This window comes from Nematostella vectensis, chromosome 3, assembly GCF_932526225.1.
Source record: "Nematostella vectensis chromosome 3, jaNemVect1.1, whole genome shotgun sequence".
Taxonomy (NCBI): domain Eukaryota; kingdom Metazoa; phylum Cnidaria; class Anthozoa; order Actiniaria; family Edwardsiidae; genus Nematostella; species Nematostella vectensis.
The window spans coordinates 4,406,727-4,426,086 of NC_064036.1; the positions used below are offsets into that span (position 1 = coordinate 4,406,727).

General features: G+C 44.1%; 1 protein-coding gene across 1 annotated transcript; it reads left to right on the top strand.

Annotated features, from left to right (window-relative positions):
- Nucleotides 1-538: 538 nt before the first annotated feature.
- Nucleotides 539-19,153, top strand: LOC5512570 (phosphatidylinositol phosphatase PTPRQ; the record flags this gene model as incomplete). Its single annotated transcript, XM_048724733.1, is given in 17 exon segments — nt 539-841; nt 1,048-1,395; nt 1,827-1,936; nt 2,035-2,093; nt 2,742-2,884; nt 3,900-4,190; nt 5,072-5,243; nt 5,601-5,728; nt 6,810-7,103; nt 7,338-7,629; nt 8,419-8,602; nt 11,319-11,413; nt 13,405-13,567; nt 13,906-13,966; nt 14,127-14,395; nt 17,753-17,948; nt 18,525-19,153. Coding segments are annotated over 17 exon segments (3,317 nt in total), but the record flags the coding sequence as incomplete, so codon positions are not given.
- Nucleotides 19,154-19,360: the final 207 nt, after the last annotated feature.

A 19,360-nucleotide genomic window follows, 5' to 3' on the forward strand; every position in this document is an offset into this window, starting at 1 on the left:
CGATAAATAATGACTGCAGCCTAAAGTCAAGAAGAAAAATTTTAATGTTTTCCTTGTATCTATATTAAAATTTGGCGTGTTCCCCTTTTACTATAAAGCGGTGTTTTTTATATGATCTCCATCTCACATCTCAACACTAATGGTCCTGTTAGGGTTCTTCTTTCCTTTCATTTCTCAGATTTTAGATTTCTCTGATTTTATTTTCTCTCTGGACAGCTCCAAATGCACCTTTCAACGTTCGGGCATTTTGGTTATCGCCTACTGAAATACAGTAGTTTGAAGATTAATGGGACAGTGAGGGTCACGTACTGGCCATCACGAAATACCTATATCTATACAGCTATATAAAGCCATTTTGCAACCCATGATGTACAAAACATGTTATCAATAAAAATACCTTTTTGAATTATCGGAGGGTATTCAAGAGGGGTTTCAACCCGATGACAGTGTGGGGGGTGTAGGGGGATTTAATATCATAAAAAAATAGGCATGTTGAATTGCCTTTACAGATTCATATAGTGTTTTGCTTGATTTGCAGTCTGCGAGGGACCCCCCATTAATTTCTTGGTAGAGGTGGCTAATCAAACAGCGTATTTCTCTTGGGAGCCTCCAACATTGAAGGATTGCCTTCAAGGTGTAATACGTCATTATCGACTGGTCATTAAGGAGGAATCAAATCACAGCGCAGTAACTGAGGTTTTATTACCAGATATCCTTTTACAGACCAATGTCACTGAACTCAAGAATGGCGTCCGCTACCTAGCAACTATAACCACATGGACACGTCCTGATCTACCCTTCGGCCCGGAAGCCAACGTTTCCTTTCTTGTTGGCTCTTTAGGTATGTTAATGTGCAATGACGGTTTGCTGAGTGGTGGGGCCGGGGGGGGGGGGGGATTTACTCATAGGTATTATATAGACAATGGGGTGGGGATGTGGGGCACATGCACAATACGTAGGTATACGGTGTACTTCAGTTGACAACAAAAATAAACTTTTCCACCTAATAAGTATCATAGTTTTATCATTTTCTGATTTTTTTTCAAGCATCGACCTCGTCGTTGTTCCCGTCAAGCACCCAGATTCTGACATCGTCCTCAAGCCTGACGTCTGTTTTTCCAACGAGCTCCTTCCAATCCAATCACAATGCTACCAGCATCGCCAACTCCTATTCCATTAACCCTAAGCCATCATCTAGTCCCAGCCGTTCACAGTCGACAGTTGCTTGTGTGTCTTCATGGGAGGGGTGGGGCGAGTGGAGCACTTGTAGTAGGACCTGCGGCGATGGCGTACGCATGCGTGTTCGCATGCACTCCCCCTGTCACCTTGAAGCATCGGAGTCTGGAACGGCAAGCGAGCAGGAAACGGAAAAATGTAACGTGCAGCAATGCACAGGTGAGACTATCAACTTTGTTGGCTTACACCCCCCCTTCCCTCTCCCCCCTCACACTCTTCCGTGCTTTCTCTATTCTTTTACTCCCTCCCTCCCTCCCTCCGTCCGTCCGTCCGTCCGTTCGTCCTTCTTCCTTCATTCCTTCATTCCTTCTTTCCTTCCTTCCTTCCTTCCTTCCTTCCTTCCTTCCTTCCTTCCTTCCTTCCTTCCTTCCTTCCTTCCTTCCTTCCTTCCTTCTTTCTTTCTTTCTTTCTTTCTTTCTTTCTTTCTTTCTTTCTTTCTTTCTTTCTTTCTTTCTTTCTTTCTTTCTTTCTTTCTTTCTTTCTTTCTTTCTTTCTTTCTTTTTTTCTTTCTTTCTCTATTTCTTTCGTACTTCCTTTTTTTCATCAGGAGTAAGACATTCCTTCCTAAGTTATTTTTTTTCATTTTGTAGAAATCGATTTGATCGTAACTGTTAACATAACTGGTGAGACGTGGAGTGACAGCCTGCTAGACAACAGCAGTTTGGAATTTCGTGAGCTCGAGCAGAAAATCGCTAGAAATGTTAGTTGCCTTTTCCTCCCAACGTCACAGAACGATGTCATGTCACTGTACCGGTATTTTTTTTCAGATTTAATGCACCTTCTTGTTTATTTACTTAGGTGGCCGAGTTTTATGGTAGTAAGAACGTGACGAATGGAACAACCCTTCTTTCGTGCAGGTATGCTAAGCTTTTCTAAGGTATTCACACTCACTGATTTAAAACAGTTCTGTATAAGCTCAGCGTTTACACAAATAACTGCACAGGGCTTTTACACGCGGCGTCTATGGTATTGACTATAAGACTAAATATACGATGCAGGGCTGTAAAAGGGGGTGAGGTACTGAGGGCATGTGCCGACCCCCAATTATTTTAAAACATTTTAAGGAAATGACCAGTAGGGGCGTGGCCGTGCCCACCCCCCAAACATATTTTCTTACTGTTTCTGTATTGTGCTCCCCAATCTAATGTGGCCTGCTACGGCTCGGCGATGTGGTGTACACCTGATTAACCAATCATTTTTACTTGTCTGGTCTTAGAAAGGAAGGATTGATCATCACTTTAACAGCCTCCGGTTATTTGAATAGTGTTATAGGAAAGAAGGATGGATCAACTATCATTTCACTGTTGTTGTAAAAAGGCAATGGTGATTAGCACGTGCTCATCCATCTATTATTTGACTATTATCCATTATTTGACTATTATCCTTTATTTGACTATTATCTATTATTTGACTATTATCTATTATTTGACTATTATCCATTATTTGAAGATTATCCATTATTTGACTATTATCCATTATTTGACTATTATCCATTATTTGATTAGGAAGGGGAGTGTGATCAGCACTTTCAGCATCAAGTTCAAGAAGTCGTTCTCTGATGAGCTGCTGACCCTTCAGGAAATGATGGAAGTCAATCAGTCCATCAGTAACATCAGTCTCCGGCTACTACAACTCTCAATTAGTCAAAGTGAGGCCTAGTGTAAACGCCCGCTTTTTTCATCTGCCGTTTCAAATGTAAATGCATGCACCACTTTATCTTTTCACCACCCTCCACCACCCACTCGTTTAGCCCATCCAAGTTTTCACCGTAATTACATTACTACCATCCCCACTCTACATTATCTTTCTAGCCATTCTTCACCATCACCCTTCCTACATAACCATACTATATAATCACACCCACTTCACTATCACACCACTTTAGGCCCCTGCGTCTTGGTACGAATACCCGATCCAAACCAAAAAAAAAAAAAAAAAGAAATGGAACGGCAGCAATCGGCCACCATATACATAAAGATAAAATAATGCCTAGTACACAAGAGCAACATAACAACATAGCGACATGGGCGCGCGCACTATGTTTAGCCCGACATAACGACATGGACATAATGACATAAAAGAAAAAAACATGTTTTTCTCTTATGTCGTTATGTCCATGTCGTTTTATCGAATATAAGAGTGCGCGCGCCCATGTCGTTATGTCGCAAGTGTACACTAGGCAGAAGCGTCGAGGCGAATATATGCCGATATGTGGGCTAGCTGAGTCTGGAGTGCTTATTAGCTGAAAACACTTGGATGCCAATCGTATGTAGTTGAAAACGACAAACGAGTTGTCAGAGTTCTTCAAAATGATAGTAGATTATTTTATTGCTCGCGCTGAGGAAAGCCTATAACTTATCGACCACAAGCGCTTAGCAGTCTTGTTATAAACCACTAGGCGATTTCTCCAGTCTCCTTCCCATCCTCGATCCAAAGATTTTCTGATTGGACCCAGGCCTTTTTTTGGCAGATGAGTGTGCTTGCGCTCCTAACTCACTCTATATAGCGTTCCACAGACGGGAATAAAAAGTAAATGGTCTATAAATACAAACTGAAAACAGACTGCATTGTTAAAGTAACTACCTTTTTGTCTCGTTAGTCAATAGGTGTGACTTTCTACTGATGTAACCTCTGCTGCAACTTTTCTTTTTCTTTTTGCTTAGTGTCAGATTTGACTCCGCCTTCAATCGCAAGCTTCAATGAACTAACTCCCGACTCAATACAGATCACGTGGAACCCTGTAACCATGGCAATCCCGTTGCTTGGTTACATCATATATTACCGTTCGAGTGAGAACAGCACGTGGCTTTCTCGCCTTTGCGCAGACTGTACCGTCTCTACGGCCGTGGAAGGACTCGCCACGGATACCGAGTACCGGTTCCGTGTACAAGGCGTGACTAGTATTGGCAATACCCTCGTGGGACCCTACAAGCTGTATCGGACCCCGGTTATCGGTAAGAAACAACGTTAGGCAGAGTTCAGCCTGAAAACCTTGAGCCCTACTACTACTACTACTACTTGAGCCCTACTCGAACGCTAGTAGGGCTAGGGCTAGTTTTTTTTACTCCGACGAAGAGCTAACGCTCGAAACGTTGTGTAGATTTTTAGCTTGTCAACAATAAAAGGCCCTCTCTTGGTGGGTCTATCTCTATTTAGCGGTAACTACATTTGTGTAATTCAAGCGGAAATTTAGATTCGATCTCTCCGTGGTCTCTGGTTCCTGTTATTTTATAAATAAACACCTTCTGGCGGCTGGGATATCGGCGGATAATGTCCAAGGATGAGAAATGGTACAAAAACTAAACAGTTGGCCTAGAAGCGAACCTTTTAATTTTGAAATGTCTTTTGCGCGCGCTCTGACGTGCACGGGAATGACGCCTCGAGTGCGCGCTGTTGTGAAGTTCTTTGTCATTGCTTTTTCTTTCCCGTTTCAGGATAAATTCTAAAAAAATACATTGATGATAGTTCTATGAAAGAAATGAAACATTCTTTCTGTGCCTTCATAGCGTTTTGAAAACCATGGTGTTTGTTTGAGGAGTTATTGAGCAAACGAAAAGCGAGTTTTAACTGCACAAAAATGTTAATAGGACAGATATCACTTTGCCTGGACGTTATCGGCTGATATTTGTCCTGTAAAAATGTGCACGTGACCCGTATTGACCAATGAGCGCGCGTGAAAATTCATCACTGGGATATAAGACAAAATAGTATAGGCCTCGTCCTATTACTGCTTGATGCAGAGATATTGGTAAGGGCTTGTTCTGCCCTTGTTCTGTAACGACTGACCCATAGACTTCAATCATATTAAATAACGTATATCAATTATACTCTTTAGCACCAATAAAAGCTTTGCCAGGAATTCGTGCCAAGCCCCTCACGTCCACGAGTGTCACGGTGGAATGGGATCCATTACAGCCGCTGACCGCAGAGGGAGGTGACCTGGTCTCTCACAAAATCATCGCAGTTGAACGAGATTCGGGCGAGGTCACTCAGCTTACCACCAATAGGTATGACGACAAAAACGAACACAAACCACGTGACTTTCACTACACAAATCACGTGAGTTACACGTGGCACAGGCTCCACTCACAGCACGGACCTCCTTCCATCTACGCACCGATGGTGGTGACAGAGGAAAGATTGAACGCTAAGTTTCCCAAACATTTGTAGAAAATAGAGTACGGCAGCTTGGAAGAGCTTTTGCACGTTTTTTTTTTCTAAAACTGACACTATGAAACGCGTTCGCGTTTATTTTTTCTTTTCACTTCTCAGCGAGCAGTGCGTGGTGAGGGAAGGCCAAGGGGCCAATTGATGCACCAACCCTTCGTTAAGGACACTTTTAACGCAGTGTTTTCTCTTATCAGCTGGACAAACTGGGTGATACTGCGTGACCTGAAGAAGTTTACTTGGTACTACGTTCGAGTTGTGGGGCTGACTAAAGATGGCTTAGGTCCATCGAACGCTGGCGTGGCGGTCCAAACTAAGGAAGACGGTGAGGCTATTAGCAATACATTTGAACCTCGGTTGGAACCTTTATACAACGATATGGCGAGAATGGAATAGAATCGAGGAAACCTATAAAGAAAATTAATTCTTTCCATATATTCTACTGTTAGTGTAACGAAAATGATTATCTACGGGGTTGAACGGTGATTTAACGTGCTTGTTCGTTGTGTATGTTTTGTGCGCGGCATTGAGTGCTCGTGGTTCGCATGTTGTGCGCGTATGTTATCGTGGCGCCAGAGTGCTCGTTGTGCGTGATTTTTGCCTACAACCATCACATACGACACGCTCGGGGGTTGTATAACTCAAGTCGCAAATCTGAATCAGCTCTACAACTCTGCTTACGACACGAAAAAGTTGTAGGATTTTTTAAACATGTTTCAAAACCCTACGACTTTGTGCCCATATTTGGTAAAAAAAAAACGGAACCATTGAGGCGAGTCTTTCTTTCAGGGGGAGAGACGGGGTGCGATGACTATTTTGCTTTGCAAATATGGCGGAAATTCATACGAAGATCGTCAGCAATCGCGTGGATCTTTGGCCAAACATAGCTCCTCTAAGATTAAACAATATAACCCATTCTGTCAGCCATTCCTTCTCGGACCCTTCTTCGTCTTTTTCCATTTGTTTATGGCGTAAGATTGCGGAAGCAAGCGCTGCAGCTGCAACAGTGCGACGGCCCGCCATGTTGTTTGTTGTTGGTCCTAGTCTACGATATGTAAAAAGCGTAAAAGTCGTACGCGATTTTCTTGAGACGTGAGCGAAAAGTCGTGAGTGTCTAAATCAGAGCTAAGTCATGTCGCATGCGATGGTTGTAGGAAGAAATTGTATCGTCTAGATCGGCCTTTGCGCTGCTCTGCGCGTTCGTGGTGCGCTTACTGTGCGTGTACCGGCGAGCTCTGTGCGTGTGTTATGTGTGTGCATTGCTTGTGCTTGTGGTTCTTACTACTTTTTTCAATCCCATCTCGTATCAGTTTGAGTTTGGCATCCATTTGGACCCGGTATCTTTTTATTGCGCTTCCAAGGGATGGTTAATTGCCTATTGAGCCATGCTACAAACACATTTTCAGTTCCCAGTGCTCCTCCAGAGAATCTAAGCATCCGGGACATGCTGGACACGTCTACCATAATTGTAAGCTGGGACCCTGTACCCAGGCCCTCCCGTAATGGGATCATCAAGGGCTACACCTTATCCTACACGGCGACGTCACTCAAAGGCGACAAGGAGAGCCCGATTGAGGTGGACCTCCCTGCCGACGCCTCGCAGGTCGTGCTCGACAAGCTTAGTCCGTCTTCTACTTATCGCATCTCACTGTCTGCGTACACCGCTAGGGGTGGCGGAAAAAGCGTTACTGCAACTGGAGGTTTGTTGAAAAATGAGTTGCTTTAGTCGACAGTAATAAACTAAATTTAGTAGCCGTCGTAGTCGTTGGGAAGGGGTTATTGAAAATTTATACCCGATTCGTAAAGGTAAGAAGACATATTCGAATTTTCTTTTCCTGTTAATTTTCTTTTCAATTTCTTCCCTGTAAACCAAAGTCTCCTTCTTCCCCTGCACACACACATAAAATTTTCAGTTAAAATGCTTTTCTTTACAGCCACCTGTAGATGTCCAAAGGAACTCCAAACCAACTGGTGGGTCATCCCACCGTATCTCGTCACAGCCCCTGGGGATAGTGAGCCTGATGGCATCTTCGGACCGCTTGTTCAGCAGATGTTTTCAGAAGTGTGTGGGTTGTGTATGAATGGCCACAACGAAACCTTTTTGCGCTTCAATACTTCAGGGAGCGGTCGCATTGCGAAAAAGAAATCCCAGCTTGCGGTCATCCGGGAAATTGATGACATCACAGACATCAGCTTTCCGATTAGCGGGCGGAAGGACGATACTAGGTAAATGTATCTCATACAATGCTTTTTCTTGTTTCGTGTTTACCTCTAAGGGTGAAAACATTTGTATGATGGCTAGTCTCTTGTGCCCATCGGGAGCGTTGTGGGACCGACACAAGGAACGTCTGCGCAGGAGACTATATGATGGCATGATAGTAGCAAGTTGTGTGTGTGTGTGTGTGGGGGGGGGGGGGGGGAGGGGGGGAGGAGTCAATGATCTTTTGCCCCCATCCAATAATCCATAAAGTCAATGGGCGAGAACCAAATAACAAGTGGTTATGAAAGAGGTAGGCTAAAAACCATTCACCTTATTTTATCGTTTCTCGAGGACACTCAATAGCTTATATATCAAGATAGTTGCTAAAGGTATACGATGGTATACCATAACTCTAATGAAAACCAGGGTCGTCCGGTTGTTTAAGGGTAAAAAAAAGAAACCTTGTATAACATTCCGCGTTAAACAAATATAATGCTGTAAAGTATTAGTGTCGCTAACTTTTATGCCTGGTTTCTAAGATGCATGGATAAGTATGCCTATTAACCACCCTCCGTTTTAGGATCGCTAGTTCCTTAGGGTTTCAATACCGCTAATTTCTTCTTGGTTCCTTAGATAAGGTTAAGTATCCAGTGTCGCTAATTTCTTGCTTAGTTTCTAAGATACATGGATAAGTATGCCCATTAACCACCCTCCGTTTTAGGATCGCTAGTTTCCTAGGGTTTCAATATCGCTAATTTCTTTTCTTAGATAAGGTAAAGTATCCAGTGTCGCTAATTTCTTGCTTGGTTTCTAAGATACATGGATAAGTATGCCTACCTGCCTCTGGTGGAGTCCCCAGGGATTGTTTTCATTGTCACTCGAGGGAATGCTGGCACCGAAAAGACCAACACCCTGAGCGCGTCCCTGGTCGCCTGCTGGCCTGTGGTTGCACTTTTCGTTTTCATGAGCTATATCGTGGGGGCGGTCCTTTGGTTCACGGTACGCCGTAACATAAACACATAACATTTGGGTAATTTATGTCTAAAGAACGATTTAGACAACACGATTTAGTCGTATGCGACCTGTCTACGACATGTCTTAGACCTGAATTACACACTACGACTTTCGTGTACTGACAAACAACAAAACAAACATCTTTTATTTGCACACAAAATTAGGTGTTACATAGGTTGTTTTTTTTTTTTTTTTTTTTTTTTTATATTCATATATTTATTGATAGGGAGAGGAGAGAAAAAAAGCAAAAAAAAAACCTAGAGTTGCATACCAAGGGGGGACAATACTTCGGTGCGGGCACCCTAGAATAGCTTGAGAGCTAAACGGGCTAGGGTGCACTTAAATGTTAGGGAAAAATCCTAGTTTGGAGATCTGGAGGCTGTGTGCATAAGCAAGAATGTACGAGAAAAACACAGATATAGAGACACGACAAGGATACAACAAGGATACGACAAGAATACAAGCTGGTACAAGCAGAGCGGAAACAAAAACAAAAGGAAGGAATATATGGCCAAGAATTAGGTGATAGTATGGGTTACAGGTGAAGATGTGGGTGGGTTAATAGGTGGCGATTAGGTCGTCTGATAATTTTTTTTTGAAGGATTTCATATTTAGGTCTTTGTCATTTTGGGTGAGTTCGTTCCAAATTTGTACACCTCTAAATCGGATGTTGAATTTCCCGTAGTTGGTGCGTGCTTTAGGTAGGGTGTAACTAGATTTGGCAGAAAGTCGGGTGTTGTATTTGTGGGAAATTATATGAAAGAAAGAGTCAAAAGTTGTGGGGAGAGTTCCAGAGTGGTGTTGGTACATAAATAGCGCTGTGTGGAAGTAAACTATATGTTTAACCTTGAGAAGTCCTAGTTGTTTAAAGATGGGGGAAGATGGGGCATCGAATTTAGAAAAAGTCATAATTCGTATCGCACGTTTTTGCATTAAAAAGAGAGGTTTTAGTGTTGTACTATAGGTGTTGCCCCATACTAAAATTCCGTAAGTTATATGGGGGAAAACAAGTGAATAATATAGTTGTTTCAAAATGTTAATATTGACAAAGTAACGTATCTTTGAGAGTGCTCCTAGATTACGTTTAAGTTTTTTGCAAAGCTCCGTTATGTGGCATTTCCAGTTAAGATGTGAATCAATCATTATTCCTAAATATTTTATGTATTTTTCTGATTTGATTGGTTTATTGTTTATCTTCAGTTTTATAGGATGAGTTACTTTTTTCTGAGGAGGGTGGAATAACACAAAGTTAGTTTTATCTATATTTAGAGAGAGTTTATTGGCACAGAGCCACGTATATATATGTTTTAATTCGTAATTCACGGTAGATTCTAAATTGGTTAGGTTTTTGTTTGAATAGAACAAATTGGAATCATCTGCAAATATGTTAAAGTCTAGGGTTTGGGAGGAGTTGTTAAAGTCGTTAATGTATAGTAGAAAAAGAACAGGACCAAGCACAGACCCTTGGGGAACTCCGTAGGAGATGGAGCTCAGTGAAGATTTGCTGCTTCCAATTTGTGTGAACTGTTTTCGATTTGTAAGGTAGGAAGAAAACCAGTCATACGCGATGCCACGAATTCCATAATGTTCGAGTTTGCGTAAAAGAATCGAGTGGTCTACAGTATCAAAAGCTTTACTAAGGTCAAGGAAAAGTCCGCACGAAAATTGGCCCAATTCTATGGCTTTCTGTATTTTGTCAACAACGCTTAGTACAGCATGAGTTGTTGAGTGTTTAGGGCGGAATCCAAACTGATTGCTGTATAATATATTATGAGTTTGTAAGTAATGATTTAAGCGTTGGCAAATTAGTTTTTCAAATATTTGGTTGAAAATTGGGAGCAAGGAGATAGGTCGATAGTTAGAAAGGGTAAAGGCGGAACCCTTTTTAAATACAGGGATCACCTTAGCGATCTTGAACTTGTCTGGGACTATGCCTGACTCGATTGAAAAATAGTACAGCATTGCCAAGGGCTTAGATAAAATGGAGCTTGCAGATTTTAGAACTCGCGTGGGAATACTGAAGGGCCCCGTTGACTTGTTTGAGTTGAGTTTACAAATTTCAGACTCGATTTCGTTGGGTAGAATCGGGAAAAGGCAAAAACTGTTTGGCTGTCGTTTTTTCAAATAGTAAGAGAAGGATTTCGCAGTGTCTGGAATATCATTTGCTAGATATTTTCCAATGTTTGTGAAGTAGTTGTTAAAGGCATTAGAAATGGCTGTTGGATCCGTAAGCACCGAGTCACTAGTTATAATTTTACTCGGAATGGAAACCGGAGATGCTTTAAGAGTGATTATTTGTTTTATACCTTTCCATATTTCTTTAACGTTCTTAAGATGTGCTGAAAAATAGTCTTCATAATATTTTTCCTTGCTGGCCATTAATAGACGTTTAAGTTTATTTCTGTATAGTTTAAACTGATTATGTATAAAGGAATTCTGAGTATTGAGAAACTGTTTATAGAGTTTATTTTTAATAGCAATTGAGTGTTTGATGCCTGTTGTGATCCATGGTTTGGAAAGGAATTTTTTTTTAACATGGTCAATCACGTATGCGCATGTGTTGTGCACGTGTTGTGTGCCTCGAAGGGTCAGCATACTCACAAGTGTGCGTGTTGTATTGTTGGTGTCGTGAATCAAAATCACTCTCTCCTTTTACTTGTTGACGTTCTTTTGTCAATTTGTCTGCCGTGTTTTCTCACAGGAGAAAAAGGGCAACGCAGTGCAGTTTCCGCCGGCTTTCATCAAAGGTGCATCGGAGGGGTTTTGGTTCAGCTTTGTTACCATGACGACAGTTGGGTAAGATGTCCGATTAGTTTCCGAATATTGCAGTGGGTTAGGGTGGCGTAGTCACTTGTCATATTTAATCTTCATTGACAGGATCTTTCATGGCTATATGTTGGATAAATTTCTATGTTAAGGCCGATTTAGACGCTACGATTTTGGCCTACGACAACCATCGCATGCGACATGACATAGCTCTGATTTAGACACTAACGACTCTTCTCTAACGTCTCAAGAAAATCGCGCACGACTTTTGCGCTTTTTACTTGTCGGGGACTGGGACCAACAACAACAAACATGGTGGACCGTCGCACTGTTGCAATTGAAGCACTTGCTGTTGCAATTCAACGCCGTAAGAAAAATGGGAAAAAGACGAAGAAGACATGAAAATATCTCCGTATGCTTACCTGTTTTATCGAGCTCTTTTCTCTGTTGAAATACTCCGGTTGCTTGCATAAATCCCTCGGATTGAAATAGTACAGGCTCTTTTCTCCACAGTTGTATCAAAGACCTGGTGTCTGCATTCATTCCTTTGGTGCTTTGGGTTTGGAGTCTGCAGCTGTCTTTTTGAATGAGGACTCGTCGTTTCCAATTTCCGCCATATTTGCAAACCAAAACAGTCATCGCCCCCCGTCTCTCCCCCTGAAATGAAGTTTCGCCTAAATGCTTCCGTCATTTTACCATGGGCACAAAGTCGTAGAGTTTTGAAACATGATTCAAAAATCCTACAACTTTTTCGTGTCGTAAGCTCGTGTCGTAGCGGAGTTGTAGAGCTGATTTAGACTTTGCGACTTGAGTTGTATGCTGACGCGAGCGTGTCGCATGCGATGGTTGTAGACAAAAATCGTAGCGTCTAAATCGGCTTTTAGAGGGGTCTGGGGATATTCTGTTGAGAAGTCCTACTCCTATCTTCACCGATAGAATTGGCGCGAAATTCGAACGTGCGTTATCAGATGAACTTGCCCCTCCCTTGGGACATTAGCATGCAGCTTGTGAGTCGCCACTTCAGCTCGCTAGAGTATTTAAGCAGCTCCATATATAAATTCAAGGCCTTTTCAGAAATCTACCCAAGCCGGTAACTCACGCAGGATTTTCGACCCTCCCACCTCCCCTTCGGCGACGTAGCACAGAACACACAGTCTTACCACTTTTTGCTGATCATTGCCTCCTTAAAATCGGTTTCCCATAACTTAATAACGCAGAGGCAATAAGCGGCAAATATATCGGTGAAAATGGTTTACTATTTTTTATTACAACGAATACATTTCCGGGTCCCCTTGCTAAAGCTTGGCGCGAAAACTCGGGATGATAGGATATGCGTCCTTGTCAAATTTTAAAGGTGAGAGCCTGGCTCCTTATCTGGTAAAAATTTCTTTGTTTTCAGTTACCGTAAATGACCTAATAAACTCCCGGGGCGTTTATTAAATTTCGATGGTCCGAGAAGGGGCGTTCATTAGATAGGAGGCGTTTATTATTAGAAAGGGGAGTTCTTTACAAACTATGAAAATATAACAAAATCCATTCAAGTGCAGTGAGTTTCTAGTCTCAGCCAGGATCACTTTAAATTATAGCCTGCGTAGCAAGCGTTTACCGTGCGACAAATGAAATGATTAGTATGCGGTAAACGGAAACGAGAAGTAGGCCTTGTTATTCCTGGATGCTACACTGCGAGGGCAAAACGAAGGAAAATTGCTGACATCCTAAGCAACGAGATCAGGAACGAGCGGTACCCTCATTTTGGACTTTACTTTGAAAAAGACGCTACTTGCTTACCGTTGATTAAGCAAGATGACAATTGATGCCCATTTATATTTCCGGAATTCCAATGTCTTTTGTTTTTTAAGCTGGCAGGGAAGGGAGCGGGGGAGGGGAGGGAGGGCGTTTAATAGAAGGGGGGGCGTTTATTAAAAACTTGTAAGCTTAGGGGGGGGGGCGTTCATTAGATCAGAGGCGTTCTTTAGATAGGAGGCGTTTATTAGGTCATTTACGGTATTCACTTTTTTTAGGTATGGTGACCGCGTGCCCCTTAGCAATGCAGGTCGACTGATAGCTTTTTGGTGGACGCTGATTGGCCTGGTGATGGTGTCAATTTTTACTGGTGTCATTACGTCATCGCTGACGGCAACTGCCGTGTCTCTCAATAAGGAGATAATGCTATACGGGACAAATGTAAGGGAACTTCCTATACCACGTAGACATGCAATAAAATTATGCTACGAGACAATTGTAAGGAAAATTGTTATTGGTGTAGTCATTTGCAATAAAACTGACGGACTAACCTACCTCCCTCCTTCTTTTTCCTTTTTTTCTTCCTTTTTAATTCTTACTCACATTTTCCTGTTTTTATTTTTAATTTTTTCATTTAGTTTATTTATTTTTACTTTTTTTTCGTTTAGTTTATTCAATTTATTTTTTATTTTTATTTTTTTTTTTTTGCAATACTAAGTAACATCATCATTTACGATAACCACTTCCGCTTAGTCATTGCAAGTACTATTTGGTTTCAGGTTAGTGCCATTGCGAATTCAACTGAATTCAGAGTTGGAATTTTAAAGAATGCGCGAATGTGTAAGTTTACACACATATTTTATATAAGGTTTCACTCAAGAATCAATGCACAGTAACCCGCAGTGGCTCATGGGTAACGTATAAATGCTGAATATTGGTCTTTTTTTGCCATTTTACGGTTAACTTTTAACCTCATTGAGACCCTCTTGTATTTTTCCAGTTCCTTTTCCCGACATGGAGGAGTCGTTCCGGGCCGTCCTAAGGGGGGAGGTGAAGGGAATGCTGGTTGACGCCTATGTCGCCAGCAGTATGCAGCATCTCTTTGCGGGACAAGACGTGTACGTGAACAGAGTCATTGATCGCTCACTCAGCTACGGCATTGTCCTGTCCGGGCAGGCCGTCCGGCTGGAGTCCGCCTGTAGCGAGTATATGACCACCCACAAGGAACACATTGTTAGACTTATAAAAGCTAACGTCAAGTTGCTCAATGTGAGTAGAGATATGGCTGATCAAGTTTTTCTTGTGTACAAAATTTTGGATTTAACCCTTTGGGCAGCCCATGTATCACGGGCGTAGCATGTCCCGCGGGCGTTGTTGCGTTAAGCATGTCCCGCGGGCGTTGTTGCGTTAAGCATGCCCCGCGGGCGTTGTTGTGTTAAGCATGCCCCGCGGGCGTTGTTGCGTTAAGCATGTCCCGCGGGCGTTGTTGTGTTAAGCATGTCCCGCGGGCGTTGTTGCGTTAAGCATGCCCCGCGGGCGTTGTTGCGTTAAGCATGTCCCGCGGAAGTTGTTGTGTTAAGCATGCCCCGCGGGCGTTGTTGCGTTAACCATGCCCCGCGGGCGTTGTTGCGTTAAGCATGCCCCGCGGGCGTTGTTGCGTTAAGCATGCCCCGCGGGCGTTGTTGCGTTAAGCATGCCCCGCGGGCGTTGTTGTGTTAAGCATGCCCCGCGGGCGTTGTTGCGTTAAGCATGCCCCGCGGGCGTTGTTGCGTTAAGCATGCCCCGCGGGCGTTGTTGCGTTAACCATGCCCCGCGGGCGTTGTTGCGTTAAGCATGCCCCGCGGGCGTTGTTGCGTTAAGCATGCCCCGCGGGCGTTGTTGCGTTAAGCATGCCCCGCGGGCGTTGTTGTGTTAAGCATGCCCCGCGGGCGTTGTTGTGTTAAGCATGCCCCGCGGGCGTTGTTGCGTTAAGCATGTCCCACGTGCGTTGTTGCGTTAACCATGTCCCACGTGCGTTGTTGCGTTAAGCATGCCCCGCGGGCGTTGTTGCGTTAAGCATGTCCCACGTGCGTTGTTGCGTTAAGCATGCCCCGCGGGCGTTGTTGCGTTAAGCATGCCCCGCGGGCGTTGTTGCGTTAACCATGCCCCGCGGGCGTTGTTGCGTTAACCATGCCCCGCGGGCGTTGTTGCGTTAAGCATGCCCCGCGGGCGTTGTTGTGTTAAGCATGCCCCGCGGGCGTTGTTGTGTTAAGCATGTCCCGCGGACGTTGTTGCGTTAAGCATGTCCCACGTGCGTTGTTGCGTTAACCATGTCCCACGTGCGTTGTTGCGTTAAGCATGTCCCACTGGCGTTGTTGCGTTAAGCATGTCCCGCGGGCGTTGTTGCGTTAAGTATGTCCCGCGGGCGTTGTTGCGTTAAGCATGCCCCGCGGGCGTTGTTGCGTTAAGCATGTCCCACTGGCGTTGTTGCGTTAAGCATGCCCCGCGGGCGTTGTTGCGTTAAGCATGTCCCACGTGCGTTGTTGCGTTAAGCATGCCCCGCGGGCGTTGTTGCGTTAAGCATGCCCCGCGGGCGTTGTTGCGTTAACCATGCCCCGCGGGCGTTGTTGCGTTAACCATGCCCCGCGGGCGTTGTTGCGTTAAGCATGCCCCGCGGGCGTTGTTGCGTTAAGCATGCCCCGCGGGCGTTGTTGTGTTAAGCATGCCCCGCGGGCGTTGTTGTGTTAAGCATGCCCCGCGGGCGTTGTTGTGTTAAGCATGTCCCGCGGACGTTGTTGCGTTAAGCATGTCCCACGTGCGTTGTTGCGTTAACCATGTCCCACGTGCGTTGTTGCGTTAACCATGTCCCACGTGCGTTGTTGCGTTAAGCATGTCCCACTGGCGTTGTTGCGTTAAGCATGTCCCGCGGGCGTTGTTGCGTTAAGTATGTCCCGCGGGCGTTGTTGCGTTAAGCATGCCCCGCGGGCGTTGTTGCGTTAAGCATGTCCCACTGGCGTTGTTGCGTTAAGCATGCCCCGCGGGCGTTGTTGCGTTAAGCATGTCCCACGTGCGTTGTTGCGTTAAGCATGCCCCGCGGGCGTTGTTGCGTTAAGCATGCCCCGCGGGCGTTGTTGCGTTAACCATGCCCCGCGGGCGTTGTTGCGTTAACCATGCCCCGCGGGCGTTGTTGCGTTAAGCATGCCCCGCGGGCGTTGTTGCGTTAAGCATGCCCCGCGGGCGTTGTTGTGTTAAGCATGCCCCGCGGGCGTTGTTGTGTTAAGCATGTCCCGCGGACGTTGTTGCGTTAAGCATGTCCCACGTGCGTTGTTGCGTTAACCATGTCCCACGTGCGTTGTTGCGTTAACCATGTCCCACGTGCGTTGTTGCGTTAAGCATGTCCCACTGGCGTTGTTGCGTTAAGCATGTCCCGCGGGCGTTGTTGCGTTAAGTATGTCCCGCGGGCGTTGTTGCGTTAAGCATGTCCCGCGGGCGTTGTTGTGTTAAGCATGTCCCGCGGGCGTTGTTGCCTTCAGCATGTCCCGCGGGCGTTGTTGTATTAAGCATGTCCCGCGGGCGTTGTTGCGTTAACCATGTCCCGCGGACGTTGTTGCGTTAACCATGTCCCGCGGACGTTGTTGTGTTAAGCATGTCCCGCGGGCGTTGTTGTGTTAAGCATGTCCCACGGGCGTTGTTGCGTTCAGCATGTCCCGCGGGCGTTGTTGCGTTATAAGGCGACTTACTACAGTACCAGAAGTTCGACACCTCTCCACTTTGCGCTTTTGCTACACGGGCGCATTGCACTGATTTGGAGATATAAATGCACTACATACATTACTAAGGAAGGGCAAAAGTTCATATATGCTGAAATATTTCAAGGTAGGGCGTGGTCTATCCAAGATATGACGTCACCCTACCTAATCTAATACCATTAGCGTACCATGAGCGTTTTTGAGAAAATGAAGGAAGTTGATTTAAGAGGTTTAACGTAACCCGTATTATGTAGACCACCACAACTTCGTCCAGGGAGGTAAAGTAAACAACCGACTTGTCTAGTATTTTGCTTGATACCTATATTCTAAGAATGATAAAAACCGATTAAAAGTTTTTTTAGATCGCGAGATTTCTTTCCTAGAACGTTGATAATGCCTCGCCATCTTAGAGAGCTACCACTTCATTCGGCGCTGCAACAATAAAAATGCGTCTCATATTCAATCCCCGCGTAAATTTGTTTTTCTAAATAGCTGACCGAATACTTTGATGATTAATTAGCATGCTGTGTAAATTGAGGGGTTATTAAATACCTCCTTCATATCTTTTTATCGACCCTAAAAGACGCATAATTCCAGCTTTTTTCCCTCGGATCATTTATGTTTTGGTTGTTTTGTATAGCTATTGTCTAGAGTACGAAATGGAATGTGATCACATTTCGCATTTGGTGTTTTTATTGGTCTGTATCTCAAGGAGTGATTGCGTGATTGGAAACCATTTAAGTGCTGGCCAGTAAAAGCGCTTAAAGGATTTTAAATGATGGAAGCTATAAGGCAATTTGGCCGTTGGAACTCGCAGGTGATCGAGAGCTCGCAGAATATAATATTGATAATAATTATATAAATATATTATCATATTTTAATGCTTGGTATTCTCCAGCTTGACGCGAAGTCCGAAGTCTTTGCAAACAACACGTCAGGTGCAGTAGACAAAGTGTCCGATTTGTCCGGTGCGTCCGAGGCACGTCCCCTTGTTACATTTGAACAGGTACTGTTCATAGTGGGTGCGTCGTTTGGCGCATGCGTACTACTTGGGTTGACATGGCAGGTGTACTACTCCATCAAGAAGAAAAACGGTGAGCTGTGCAAATGTGCGGAGGATTCCCTTCTAAAAAGAGAATCTTGTATAGCCGAAAAAGCGTCATGACATATTATATCCGACTGACTGGGTGCAAGCGTAGTTTCAATGCTGCGGTCAGGGGCGGATCCAGAATTTTAAAAAGGATGGTGGATAATGGCCAGATAGACGGCTTACTGTATGACTGATCCAGTGGTTCTTGGTAGGTCATATAGATCTAACAATACTTCAAGCTGTATTGGATTTGTCGCGTCAGCAAAGTAGGCACCGCAGGCGAAGGCACATGGACGGTACCTCCCGTCCCTTGTTTTTTACCCCAAAAAGGGGGGGGGGAGGTATATTCACCCACTCTTAATGATGGTACACAGGGCAGCGTTCCCTCCAAAGGAAGTCCCTCAAGAGACAAGTAAACTTCGAGAGAGAGACGGAAACTAGGGGGAACTAGTACCTTGAGTAGACGAGAGGTCCATATTATATACAGTCCCGAACTGTTCTTTTACACTTTTTAAACAACAGCCCAGTTTAACCACAGCCACATGAACTATTCTATACTAATATGAATTTGTATCCACAGAAAATCATTCGAAGATAGACAGCGATTCCAAGAAAGCCATCATTGAGTTGCGTGAGATGGTTGAGGAGTTCCACGGCACGTTTGTGAATCTGTCACTGCGGCTAAAGCGAGAACGCACAGAACACACACGATGTCTTCTTAAGAGGAGAAAAGCGATGGGTATGGCGTGGAAGCCGCTGGGCAATACCACAACCTCAAGCATCTTATAAAAACCTTACAGAAAGGACATCTGAACTCGACAAAGTTATTCATATCCAAATAAGATCGCACCCGAGAATCCATGTGTCGTTGTTAATTGGTTCATGGGTAAACATATAATTAGCTGAGAACTGATCTTTGAAAGTGAATGCTTGCAACTTTCCAAAGCCGATTTTGCTTTTATTTGGATTTTTATTTATTTTACTGCTGGTTTACACACATGGTTGTCTACCAAAAATGGTTAAACTCTTACCTTGAAAAATAGTTTTTTCTGTAATTATCAGTTTCCCATGCATATAAAACACATGATAAAAATAATGATTTTTCTAGTTTTATGGAAGGATATGTAACATAAAGAGAGGGTTTCACTCCACTCGGGCTATAGAATAGCAGTCTAAAGAGTGTCGAATAAAAGTAGTATTTGTCCTGTTTTCACAGAGTATAGCTTTTATTATTTTTAAATCTCGTTTACGGGGGTTTTCCTTTCTCGGTTTGTCTTTAGGGCTTACCGAAGCTCTAGGAGGAGAAGGGGGCATACGCACAACTGTATAGTTTGAAGCTTTGAGCAGAGAATGCTCTGTTATGAGTTTACTTGTGGTGAACTGGGAAATGTGAAGCAATGGCCGTCTCTCGTGTTA